The sequence below is a fragment of the Terrapene carolina genome, unplaced genomic scaffold, assembly GCF_002925995.2.
Source record: "Terrapene carolina triunguis isolate 2854851 unplaced genomic scaffold, T_m_triunguis-2.0 Scaffold233, whole genome shotgun sequence".
Taxonomy (NCBI): Eukaryota; Metazoa; Chordata; order Testudines; family Emydidae; genus Terrapene; species Terrapene triunguis.
Genome location: NW_020664584.1, coordinates 5,179,140 through 5,192,548, shown reverse-complemented (window position 1 = coordinate 5,192,548; position 13,409 = coordinate 5,179,140). Strand labels below are relative to the sequence as shown.

The 13,409-nt window shown below is 49.9% G+C and overlaps 1 protein-coding gene across 2 annotated transcripts in view; it reads left to right on the top strand.

The window, feature by feature from the left end:
• The window catches only part of SGK2 (serum/glucocorticoid regulated kinase 2), a 30,611-nt gene that overhangs the window by 4,543 nt on the left and 12,659 nt on the right, over positions 1-13,409 (top strand). Inside the window, exons 2-6 of one of the 2 annotated variants that reach the window (XM_024201991.1) lie at positions 7,354-7,423; positions 9,377-9,434; positions 11,358-11,407; positions 12,184-12,241; positions 13,130-13,213. In XM_024201991.1, the coding sequence (XP_024057759.1) occupies positions 7,354-7,423; positions 9,377-9,434; positions 11,358-11,407; positions 12,184-12,241; positions 13,130-13,213 (320 nt within the window). Of the gene's footprint in view, positions 1-7,353; positions 7,424-7,624; positions 7,703-9,376; positions 9,435-11,357; positions 11,408-12,183; positions 12,242-13,129; positions 13,214-13,409 lie in introns of those variants that run through there. The other variant, XM_024201992.1, reaches the window with a different exon arrangement.

Sequence of the window (13,409 nt, the reverse complement as noted above, 5' to 3'; positions counted from 1 at the left end):
CTACAGGAACAGGAGAAGACATTCCTATGCCGATAGGAGAGTTTCACTAAGACTATGTCCACACTAGAGACCTTACAGCGGCACAGCTGTACCAATGCAGCTGTGCCGCTGTAAGATCTCCTGTGTAGCCGCCCTATGCCGGCAGGAGAGAGCTTTCCTGTCGGCATAATTAAACCACCCCAATGAGCGGCGGTAGCTATGTCAGCGGGAGAAGAACTGTGACCGAAGTAAGTTTTGCCGACATAAGTGGCAGTGTAGACGTGGCCTAAAGCACTACCGAGGCCGCTGCGCCGCTGTTGCACTGTACGTGCAGACAAGCCCCGAGCATTGTAAAAACAGGCAGATTCAGCAGCATCAAAATGTTTTGTGAATTCACATCAGTTTCAGATCAGAACACCTGAATTGTTCACGTTGAAAAACAAACAAACAAACAAATCTCCCAAAGTTGAAATGATTTGATTTTTGGGGGTCAAAATGACTGGACGTTTTTGAATTTTCCTTTAATTCTATTTTTTTTTTTTAAAAAAGGTGAAAACATAAAAAACACTTGAAATCTAAAGGAAACATTTCATTTTGTGGTGAATAAAATGCTTCATTTGACCTTAAAACAAATGTTTCTTAATTCCAAAAATGTTTGTTTTCGGGTCAACCTGAAACTACTTTCCCCCCCCCCCCCAATTTTTCAGAACTGCCAGCAAACTGGAAAACCCATTTTTGGCCCAGTGCCCTTGAGAGCAGAGTAAGCTGCACCAGTACAAGCGTGCCTTAGAGCAGCTTTGCCTAGCTGCGCTAGGGGGTTGCCTGGCGGTAGTGATACTAGGAGCTATTACTGGGGCACCATTTTGATACGGCTGAACTCTGGCCACAGTGGGGGGAAAAACTCAGAACAAGCTTGCAAATGTGGGTAGGAACATGTGGCAGGTAATCCAGCAGTGAAGGGGTTAAATGACACAGTAAGCAGAAAATCAGGGGCCATGGGTGATTTGTGTGTTCTGAAGGGGAGGTGGGGGGAGTGGGAGACAGCTTCTCTCTTGCACTCTCCCATACTGGCCATCTGAACTCGGATGCCTGCTAGGCATTTCATTGGTTCCTACCAAATAGACTCATCCTCCATTAAAACCTCTCTGCCTCATCATCACATGCCGGTCTCAAACCTTGCTCTGCCTTATTTCTTCCAGCATGGGTGTCTTAACAGCAGATCAGCTCTCTCTTGCGCTCCTTTCTTGGCTTCCTCCCCTTGGGGCTGCAATAGAGACAGCAGCCATGGCAGGAAGGAGGATGTGTTAATTTCCTGGGGCAGGCCTGACCGTTGTAGCAGCATTTGCTGCTTCTATACAGCCTTTAAAAGGCACATGCTCAGGGAGGGCAGCTGACTGTGGTGTGAGTGCCGGAGAGGATGGTAAAGCTGGGTGCTGAGATGTCTTTGAACCAGCCTGCTGTGGACTGCTTCCCTTACTCCAGGATGCTGGCTCTGCTGGTAGAAGTGATGACAGGTGTGTGTGCGCTCTTGATGCTTCCTTTCCTGTTCTCATGTTTTTTGCAAAATGCTGGAGATTTTAAACACCTGGCTGCTGTTCTGGCTTGTCAGGTTTATTTGTCTCGCTGTTTAAGATGCGGGTGAGTTTGGCTGCCTGTCTGTGTGCTGATCCTCATGGGAACGAGGTGCCCTGCGCAAAGCACGGAGCTACAGCTTGCCCTGCAGCTGCGACCTTTTTGTCGAGGAATCACAAGGGTTGTGTTTTATTCTGGGGGGCGCCTGCTCAGAACAAAGCTCCATGCAAATGTGAACAGGCCAGAATCTGTGGGATGGGTAACTAACCAATTAAAAGGGAAGCTGTCTCCCTCTGCTTATAGCCTTTCCTCATGCTGTTGGCTAGTTCCTAGACCTGAGCTCTGCAAACCCCACTGAACTCTGGGGAGGTGAAAATGTAACTGAGCTGTCTGGCCTTGGGTGTCTCTATCTCTTAGATACGTGGCAGGGGAAGTCGGAGCCTTGGCTGGACAGCTAAAGCAAACATTGGAGGAATGGCTGGTCATTCCCGAGCACTTGTACAATGAAACCTTAGCTGGGGAACAACTCTGTGCTCAGACTGTCTCTATCTATGTTCTAGGGCAGCCGCTCTCAGCCTTTCCAGACTACTGTACCCCTATCAGGAGTCTGATTTGTCTGGCGTACCCCAAGTTTCACCTCACTTAAAAACTACCTGCTTACAAAATCAGACATAAAAATACAAGAGTGTCACCGCACACTGTTACTGAAAAATTGCTTACTTTCTCATTTTACCATATAATTATAAAATAAATCAATTGGAATATAAATACTGTACCTGCATTTCAGTGTATATTCTATAGAGCATTGACTCTATGAAATTTCAGTTTGTACTGATTTTGCTAGTGCTTTTTATGTAGCCTGTTGTAAAACTAGGTAAATATCTAGATGAGTTGATGTACCTCCTGGAAGATCTCTGTTTACACATACCCTGGCTGAGAACCAGTGTTCTGGGAAAGCCGTGGATTGGCTTTACACATCTTAGTGTTTTCTCTGTCAGTAACCACACCTCTCTCTGGTTAGCTGCAGGAGCTTGGTGACTTGTCACACCCCTCTTTAATTCAGACCTTCAGGCTCTTAAACCTGATGTTTCTTCCACAGTACAAGCTGCCTGCACAATTACAGCTTCCCCGTCCTTACTGCCACTTCCTGGCAAGCATAAGGGCAAGGTCCCTGCTCCAAGGAGTTTACAATGAGGTTAGATCGGACATGAGGAGGGAGAAATGACATCAGAGAAGAGGGGTGGGGAGTGGGGCTCGCACAAAACAAGGCTATGAGGAGATTGCCTCTTCTTGCAAGGTAAGAATCATGTTTGTGATTTATATGTAGGGAGAGTATTAAATAATAGACTGACACGGGAATGTGGGTCACTGCTGGTGAAGTTGTGGAAAGAGGGTTTTGAGGAGGCACTGCTTGAACTGTGCTCTGAACAGAATGTATTTTTGCAGGGGCTGTTATTAGCTATAGTAACTGCTTCAACTTGTGCGGTGGCATGGCTGCTGTGAGAATAGGTGCCGGCCACCTCTGAAGTGCCTCTGGTCTGTGGAAGGTGACTCTCTCAGCAGTAGGCTGGAGGGGGGGGCAGGGGAAGATGGACAGGTGGGTGGGTTCAGCAGCCAGTCTCCCACCAGTACAGCGCTCCTGTTATGTAAGTGAACTAATTGGGATTCATGTGCCTTGTCCAGTCTGGGGCTCTTGCTATGCCTCAAGCTTCCCTGCAGCCCCAAGAGAGGCAAGAACGTGGCAGCCTTTCTCCTTTTCGACTGATCTCTCCTGTATCTTTGTGACCTATTTCTGGGCTTATTTTTAGTTTTTAAGTGTGCTGGGCAGATCTCCAGGCTTTAGGGCCAGGAGGATCTGTGACTGCCTGTGTACCTGCTGTTGGTTTTGAATCTCCCGGAGGGGCAGAAGGTGCCTTGACTTAAGAGAAGGCAAACCTCGTAGAAAAGGGATGTATGTGGACCAAGCGGGGAGGGATGGCAGGCCTGGCTCTGATCACAGCCATATCAATAGGTGCCTTGAAAATGGTACTATGTGCACAGGGATGACCTCGAACTAAGACCTGCATAGTGTTTCTTACATGCATAAGAAGGTGCGGTCGCAGTCTCGGTCCCTGAGTGGCCCAGCTGATAGATACAAAGCAAGCGCTGCTGTTCTCCCATAGCGACTTGTCAAGTAGTTTCACTGATTCCAGCAAGAAACCACTGGAGAGGACCTTAAAATGGGCAGAAGCTGTGCAGACTCTGCCCCGCACTGCCAATACTGTTCTGTTTTGACCCAGCCAACCTTCACTAACCTCGTCCTGTGCCCCGCCTTGCAGGAGGAGACTAGAGCTGAGTGTCTTTTTGGCTTGCTGGCCGTTGAGAAACGTAAAAAAAACAAACCAATATGATCTGGGCTCTGAGACCTGGTGCTCTGGGTTTAACGCAGTATAGAGTCCAGCGTTTCTCAAATGCGGCCACCAGTGGCTTTTCTTGCGGCAACAGCCTCCTGGGCTGTGATTGGGGGAAGGAGAGGCAAAGCAGCAGCCCCTCCCTGTTCCAGTTGCTCCTGGATGCACCGCCTTAGTGTTGGCTGCTGGGGCTGCAAGCAGGGGTTGGGCCCTGCCCCCCTCTGGAGACAGCTGGGGCACAACGCTGGAGGAGCAGGCAGCTGGTGAGTTCCCCACCTCCCCAGGGATGGTGGGGCTCAGGCTTTGGGCTTCACCCCTAGAGTGGTGGGGTGCAGGCTCCAGCTGCCTGGCTTCAGGCTCCATCCCTGTCCCCTGGCCACGGGGCTTTGGGTTCTGGCTACGGGACTTCAGACTCTGGCACCCCACTATCTCCTTTGCCCCCCCAACTCCATTGCCTCTGGCCCCTACTGCCTACCCTGACCCCCCATCCAGGGCTTAATTTGTCCCCAGGCTTGCCAAGGTTGAGTAAGTCTGCTGTGAAAAGTGATACTTTTATGTTTGTTAATATCACTTTTTACAGCAGACTTACTAGCTAGCAATAAATAAATGACAATGATTTGGACATGTATATGTGCATATTTATTTGTTTTTCTTAAAGCTAATTAAGTACTTTAGGAAAAAGTGTGAGAGCATCCACCAGCAAGAGTTGGTGGCCGCACTCTTAGGCCACCAAAAAATTTCTCCTGAGAACCCTTTACCCTTAGTGACCCGGAGAGACCCTCTAGTCTGCCTTCTAGGGGTTAAGCGAGGAGCTACCACTTCCTTCTCCGTTATGACCTGAGTCTGGAATTTGAACCTAGCTCTCAGTTACATCAGTGCAAATCAGCAGTAAAATCAATGAGCTTACATGGGTGTGAAACTGATGTGAATGAGAGGAGAATCGGGCTCATGGGCCAGATTTTCAGGAAAGCTCCATTCCCAATGTGCTGAGCTGTCTTCGAAAGCTGGCTGCGGTGGCTTGTCTGCAGCGGTCACCGGAACAGAAATCCCTAAACCACTTGTGCGAACTCCTTTGGTTTTGATACTAGTCTGCATAGATGCTCTTACTGCAGGGTAAGGTAACACTAGTCTGATAACTTGAATTGATTTTTTTTTTTTTTTTTTGCTGGCTTAAGTTATATCAGAATAGGGGTCTTTTATTTCACAGTAAGAGCATCCATGCACAGACTAGCATCAGACAACTACAACTAACTATTTCAGTCCCAGTTACTGCATAGGTAAGTCCATAGACCCCAGAGATGAAAGACTACTGCATCCTTATAATTCTTCCCTGCCCTTTAAGGATGGCTGCTTCTTGAGCTGCCTCTCGTTCCACCAGTCCCTGTGGCTTGGGTTAAGGTGCTCTGCTATTCAGGGGCTGCCTTTGTGCTCTCAAAGCCAGTGGTCGCCATGTTATCCATTGCAAAACTGGTTTACTCTTCATATTGCTCTCCATTTTGAAAGTGATATCTGGCCGGGTTATGTGGCTCTCTTCCAGTGAGCAGCCTGGTCCATGGCATCATAAAATACAGCCCTCTGATATCCCGGTAACCTCAGGGGAGGGTAAACAAACTCTAATGCAAACTTTTATTGGTAGTGGAATCGAATGAACTTTTCTTAGCTTATCAGAGGAGATAGAAGTTCCGGTGAATGTTACAGCCCAGTGCACTTATGTCGGGGGGGGGGGGGAGATCTGTATGCAAACGGGGTATGGTCCTTGGGCACCTGGGAAGATGTTCATGCAGCCATCACTGCAACAGCAGGCACACCTAGCACCACTTTCTTGTTCTCATGCAACAGCACAATGCTGCTGTCTTACTGGGCTCATAATGCTGCAGGGAAATGACTACATAAAGGTCATTCCATTTCCCCTGCCCCAAATCTATAGTAGGAGCTTGTAAAGTCTGTTCTATCATCTAAATCTAAATCTTGGGTCCCAGACCAGCGGACTGTGCCCTGTTAACAACTATTCAGCTCACAACTATGCCTGTCTGTTCAGGGATTTGGCTCCCCTGCCAAATTCCCAGCCTGGTGTTTAGGCCAATATGGAAACATCTTCTGCAAAGTGTCATTTGTTCATGTTTATCTCCAAACATATTACCTGAGCTAAAGGAACTCCCAGCTTAGGAGGGCTTGTACATCTGCAGCCAGTGCTGCTGAGTTTGTCCTAAAGTACAGCTGTTCAACACTTTTTGAATGAAACACTATTTTTCATGGAAATGCCCTCTCCTTTTTTTTTTTTTTTTTTTTAAAGGAATCTTCTGTTTTGTTTTGTTTTAAAGATTCTTTTAAAATAAAAATGTTTTGGTTTTCCTTTCTTTTCTTCTCCTCCCCCACTATTTTCCGTGGCAAAGCTGGGGCGGGGGTTGAAGTTGAAGGCCCGGAAATTTTGTGAAAATATTTATTAGCTAACCAAAACAATCATTCCTCTTTGAAACCTGCCATGTTTTTATACCTTGTGTGTGTATGTGTATGTGTGTGTATATATATATATATATATATACACAATTTTGCAAAAATGCTCCCATTTTTGGATCCTGTAGGATGGGGGACCAGGAGACAGGATTTCTGGGCCCGACTCTTCCATTGTCCTGCACTTATTGCAAAGTGACGGTAAAATGCCACCGAATCAGACAGGCAACATTTGACACGTGCTTTGTGCTGGTGCGACTGATGACATGATGCAGGACAACAAAATCTCGCCCTCCTAGGGTTTAATCCTGACTGACCCTGGCTTGCTGTATGTTGTTGTGCAAGTCACCTCAGTGCCATGATTGGGTGTGGGGAATAACGAGGCTCACTTGAGGATGTTGTGAGGCCTGATTCATGCTTTGAGGGGCTATGAGAGCCCTGAATGAAAGGGGTGATGCTAGTGCCAAGTATGATGTGTGCCAGTGTAAACACATCTGTCTTGTGATTTTTTTCCCCCCTGCTGGGAGACTAAGACCCAGGGAATTTTTCTGAGAGGTGATTTGTGGGGGAGGCTTATGCAAACCAGACCTCTGGGGGGTCCCCAGCTATCAGCACTCATTGGTTAGCTTGTAAACTGAGGAAAGGTTTTTGATGGAGGTGGGGGAAGCTGTCCTGGCTCCTATAAATGCCTGGCTACTCTGGTGTGTGGGTGGAGGGGGTAGGGTGACCAGACAGCAAGTATGAAAAATCGGGACGGGGGTGGGGGGTAATAGGAGCCTATATAAGAAAAAGCCCCAAATATCGGGACTGTCCCTATAAAATCAGGACATCTGGTCACCCTAGGCGGGGGGAAGGAGGTTGAAGAGCAGGGCAAGGTCAGCTAGGAACAAACAGGCCTTTGTGTTCTTGTGCTCTCGCCGCCAGCTAATCAGCTTAGTTTTCTAACTTTTCTTTCCCGCAGATCTTATAAAGCACGGGTGCGAGAGGATAGAACAGACCATCAAGGCCTCGGGCTCCAGGCTGTGCTCCTAGTGAGTATAAAAGCCTCTCAATGGGACACTAGCCCTTTAAAACGCAGCCTGCTAACCTCTGCTCTAGACAATAATTGGTGAGCAGAGTGGGCTGGCACGGGCCAGAATTGTGGGCAGGGCTCTGGGAGCTGCCTCCAGCACAAACAGGCACAGCCAAGGAGCGTCCCCTGCCATGGCACTGATTCTGCTTTGGAGGAAGGGCTTTCTCTAGCTGCTGGGAGTCCAGGTGGCCCATGCCTCTTGCAGAGGGGAACGTCTTGCTGTGAGAGATCACACTGGGTGTGTGTGTGGGGGGGAGACCTAGGGGGTATTCAGTGTGCGGTTTGGCTGGCTGGTTACAAGGGGTGCAGAGGGGTGGGGGTTTTCATGGGCCTGGAGAATGCTCCAGAGATGGATGGACCCACCCATATGTCTGCAGAGCTTCCTCCAAGACAATATGTGAAGCTTTCGGGGGGTGGGGAAGGAGCTTGGTTTTAATATTATTTAACCTTCGCTAAAGGTGAGGTGTGAGGGGGAGGGCTTAGAAAGGGAAGTGGGGGCTGGGGCTGGCTCCCTTTGTTCTCATCTACATAACCCCCAACCACAGACAACCAGCTCCCAGGAACTAGAGAGGGCCAAGCTACAAAGTGTCTCTTTTGGTTCCTTCCTGCGCTTGTCAATCCAAAGTGGCATTTGGAGCTGGTGGCTCGGAACCACCGCTGAGCACGGCTCTTTCCTAAAAGGTGTCCCTGCTAATGCTGGCCTGGCTCCTGCAGCCCAGAGCTCCCCCAGGTCCAGACCTGCTTTGCTACCTGGGCTAGTAAAGTCTGTAAAACCGTGTCAGACGTGTGGACCTGGTCTACGCTGGCTTAGGAAATGGCATCAAAACTGGGCCAGCACCGTCCTGGGAAAAGCCGGGTGGTCCAATCCAGCTTGCGTTATCTTGGCTTCCCTGCAGAGCCAAAAGGACCGTCTGGGTCTGGAGAGGGGGATTGAGCCCCAGCACATCACGAGGCTGAAAGCGTGGGGTGCGTAGCATCCCCGCTGTTCTCAGCACCTGCTTGAACTTCTATGGTGGGCTAAGAGTCCTCACCTGGGCCGCTGCACTAGATGGTCACGGTTTTTGTTAGGCAGTAAGGTCCCCCCTCTTAAGAGGCTGTGGAGTGTGACTGTGTGAAAGGGTCACACTACCCCAGAGCCAGCTCTCTCTGCAGCAATTGGCCGAACCAGAGTTGCTCTGACGAGACACTGGCTGTGTTGGAATTCTGGCTGGGTCTGTTGCAGCAGCAACTTCCCATCTGCACTCTGAGCTCAGTAGAAGTGTGGGGGGGGCCTCTTTTCAAAAGAGACCACTTTTTTGGAGGTGCCTTTTGGGGGGAGGGGCACTCAATCTGAGGCCCCGAGGGCCTGACTTTCAGTTGAAGCCAATGGAAGGTTCAGGTGCTCAACAGCTGGGAAAATGGGGTGCTAGGCGTCACATGTAAAACACCCAAACACAGAGTGTCAGAATCAGTGGCCACCCCTGAAAAGTTTGGCCTGATAATTGAGTTTTATTCTTGTGGCTGATCCTGGGCACTTAAATACCTTGGGCCTGCACCTTGTGCTGTCACTTACATGGGTGCAGAGTGAGGGCACTAACTGCTACCCAATGAGAGAGAGTGCATTCTGTTCTCCCCTCTACACCAGTGGAAGCGGCTATACAAGCTGCAGGGCAATGAAGAATCAGGCCTCATGGCTCCAAACATTGTGCTGGAAGTATGATCTGTGAGGCCCCAAGTTACTGGGTGGGGAAATCCTTTTTCCTGCTCTATCCATTCTCATCTGGGAAGATCATGCAGGTCCCCTTAACGGGTGCCTGCTTTCCGTGTGCTGAAGGCTGGCTCTGAACCCTGACAGGCTGGGGGCTAAGGGCTAAGTGCTGATGAACACTCTCTTTGCTGGTTCATTGTATTATCATTATCTTTTTCTTTCAAGTGCTGAAAGAGTTGCCTTCTTAATGGACCGTTCCAAAAACCCGGATAACAGCCCCCAGGTAAGGTTCTGGCTTGCTGGCTCCTATGCAGAATTACTGTTAATTGTAACAGGGAGGAAGGAGACATTTGTAGGAGAAATGTGAGCTGGAGAACTTAACCTTAATCCTTCTCTCCTCTTGGAAAAGAGGGAGGAGCTTGGGGTGTCTCTGCAGGCAAAGAGCAGTTTGTTTGGAATCGTTCCGTTCCAGGTATGGGGGAGAGATGACCCTTGTCTTGCCATGGGTGGGAGGTGACTCACGACACCCCACTTTCGCGATCCCCTTGAGCCAGCTCCAGTTATTGCAGGATTCCTCAGCCACACTGGGAGCATCACCATCAAGTTGACTGCGGATCTTGAGCCATGACACGGTGCCCAAAAAACCGCATCAGGCTGGGCACTCTTAACCCCACACCTGCATATTTGATTCATTCCTGCCACGAGAATCCTGCAGGGCTGCAGTGCGTCCATGCTGATCAGGGTCCTTGTGCTTCACCTGTGACTGTCCCTCCAGCTGATCCCCTGGCAGGACTATAGACCCCCCTCACTTCCCCTGAAGCTCGGCAGGTCAATTGCACGCCTCCATGGTTGGGGATTCTTGAGCTCCACCCCATGCTCAGAGTGAGTGTGTGTGTGTGTGTGTGTGTGTGTGTGTGTTCCCACCCGACAGTCTCTCATTGCAAAGGGTGTTTTGGCAGGGTGGGGGGTGTCCCCAGGCTTTGGTCCTTGCAGACTCTACCCTATAAAACCAATACACTCCTCCTGTTGGCCTTGGCGGCCTCTGGGATTGCTTCCTTCTAGGCCTGCCTTGGCCCTGTGGTCTCTGATGGGTGATGCTGGATGGAGAGGAGGGAGCTGCTCTGATTTTGACTAGGACACTGCAGGAAGCAGGAGTGCAAGGAGCACGAAGGCCTGGTTCCCTGTTAAGTGTAGGGACAGGGAAAATCCCCCTGTGGCTAGAGGTGGGGAAGAGGAGGGAAAGGACCTGTGTGTATGGGGGATGGGCAGGAAGAGAATGGGCTCTATTCCCCACCCCCACCCCCAGCCCTGCCCCGTGCCACCAGAGAAAAGCAAAATTCCAGAGCTTTAGCGTAGCTTTCAGTTCTGAGTGGTGCCTGAGCCATGGGCTGGATTAGTGCTGTTGTCAGGCTGTAGGAAGATTAATTTCCTGGCTCTGAATTCCAGCCCTGGGTGTGCTTGGCAGGTGTCTAGGGTCCCTGCAATCTCTCTGGCAATGGGGTCTGTAAGTGCTACAGAAATGGGGAGCTCTCCCCACGTGTGCTTGCGTATGAGTTCATCGCTCGGCGCAGATGGTGGCAATCACCCATGCGTTCCTGCGGCCTGTGTGACTCGCATGCAAAGAGGGCCCAGCGAGTGTAATGCCGCACGTCGCTTTTCCTGACGCCCAGGGTGTTCGTCTCACACGAACCATGCCAGCAGCTAAACCTCCTTCTATTACTCCCTCACAATAAGTCAGGCAGATGTGGGGCCTGCCTGGGTGCATGGGATTTGACTGATGCTGTTGCTTTAGGACATGAGTAGAGCTTAGGTGAGGAAGAGAAATGAGATTCCCCCTCCCCCCGAACCCTGCCCCCCATTTCCTGTGCACAGTGTCCAGGGACGGACCTCCTTCTGGAGGGACTTATCCAGCCAGGTGCCAGAAGATTTGTTCCACTCTCACTGGTGAACTTGGAGGAGTTGGGGACTGGTGTGTGTGTGTCGGCGGGGGGGAAGAGGGGGGAAATAAAGCCAACTGCTCCAGTCTAAGGGCCACCGTTGACTGAGATTCTGACTCAAAAATAGGCTGACCGTGTCTGTTTGGGGTTGTAACACATAACTTCCTGCAGCAAGTGAAAACATGTCTGCTTTGAAACTCTTCACTGGAATCCCATGTTCCTTCTCAGGGAAATGCTGACTAATTGCTTAATGTCTGTGTCCCCTCCAGCCTCCGACACCGACTGACAACATCAACCTTGGCCCTTCTGCTAATCCGAAGTAAGTAGCCTGCGTTTACATGGGAGAGTATTGAACCCGGTGCACAAGGTTAGCCTTACAGTGAAATAACTGATTGGTTACCCATCTGATTTGCTCCATCTGAGCAAAGAAATCATAACTAGCAAATGGCCCAGGCGGACACCGTTATAGCGCGTATCTCAAAGGTCAGCTCTCTGGGGGCTCAGCCATAGCTAGTCACATGTTCAGATTTCTGCTTTGTCACTTTGACTGAGGTCACGATCCTCATCTCCTGCCCGCACTCTAATGCCTGCCCCCCGACCCCCAGCCCCTTGTCTTTTGCTGCTTCCACCTGGTACTTTGGTTCCCTGTTAGGTGGGGGAAGGAGACTCTTCCTTATTTTGATTCTATTGCATCTCCCTGCTGTCTGCTTTATCAGCCAGAGCCCCTCCCAGTCTTTGGAGAGAGAAAGCAAAGAGCTTCATTTGCACCTAACCTTCAGGTGCATTTGAGGATTTAACGGCTTTCTCTGCCACTATCATATTCAGGAGAGTAGATTCTCCAGGTGTCTGGCATACTTGGCTAGGGATTCCACCCCACTGCTGCCCTTGTGTGTCTGTATTGCACCATACAAAATCTTTACCTGCTGGATTGCTGCATTTGTGGCTGGAAGAGGGAAGGAAGCTTATCTAGTGAATGAAGATTATATCTCCCACCCATCTTCCAGGGCTGACCCTCCTTGTGTACTTTTGAAAAAAACGTTACTTAACATTTAGCCCATGGAATGGGTGGTAACCTGCTGTCTCCTTGTCCAACAGTGCCAAGCCAACGGACTTTGATTTTTTGAAAGTTATTGGCAAAGGAAGCTTTGGAAAAGTAAGTGGGTGTAGCTTGGGGTCGATCGTGGGTTTCTGAAGGCCTCCTTGCATGGTCTCCTCTTTCCCCTTGCTGAACTAGTTTCCACCAGCAGCGGAGTGGGCTTCATGTACCCCTCCTTGAGTAGCCCATCACCAGTGCTGAAACGGGCCTAGGAACAAAGAGGCCTGTAGCACTAAACAAGTGACTAGGGTAGGTTGAAGGCAGTAGGCTAGCCAGTGTTTTGCATCTTCATTGCCTGGCAAGGCTTGAGAGCCAGGATGATTTCTTGGTCCACTTTCCTTCCAAGCAACCCAGAGGTAGTACCCCAAAGGTAGTAGGAGGGAGGGTATAAGAGCAGCACTTGAAATACTGCTCATCTTGGCACATTCTCACACAACTAGGCGAGGGTCCCTGGGCATGTCTGTGCTTTGTGAGATGACAGTGATCCTCTAGAAAGGGGATTCTCTCCCTCTGAAACTGCTCTAGCTGGATACTGGGTGGAGTGAGGGGAAAGTAGCTGGGGAATTGAGGGGAAGCTTAGTTTGCTGTGTGCCCTTGTCAAGGGATGGAAGGAGAAAACATCTGGCTGGCTTCTCATGCTCTGAAATCCTAGCCCAGCCCCTTGTGCAGTCACCTGCACTAGTCACAAAAGTGGTGTGAAACACTAACGAAATAAATAGGGATACCTCAGTGGTTTGAGCATTGGCCTGCTAAACCCAGGGTTGTGAGTTCAATCCTTGAGGGGGCCATTTAGGGATCTAGGGCAAAAATGTGTCTGGGGATTGGTCCTGCTTTGAGCACGGGGTTGGACTAGATGACCTCCTGAGGTCCCTTCCAATCCTGATGTTCTATGAAATCGGAATGGAGTAGAGCGCCCACGACCCTCACCTCGCCCTTCTGCTGTAGGTTCTCCTGGCCAAACGCAAGTCTGATGGGATGTCTTATGCTGTGAAAGTCTTGCAGAAGAAATCCATCCTGAAGAAAAAAGAGGTATGTTACAGACGAGCCCTCGGGGGGGGGTTACTTCTCTTCTTGGTGCTTTTTCTTCATGATAAAAGCAAGGCATCATACTAGTGTGTCTGTGCTGCTTGCTCTAGTCACCGCTGGTGTGCACCCCGACTGATCCACACTTTTTCAGGAGGATAGTGGTGCAGATGAAAGGAAAGCTGAATAGGGTGACCAGACG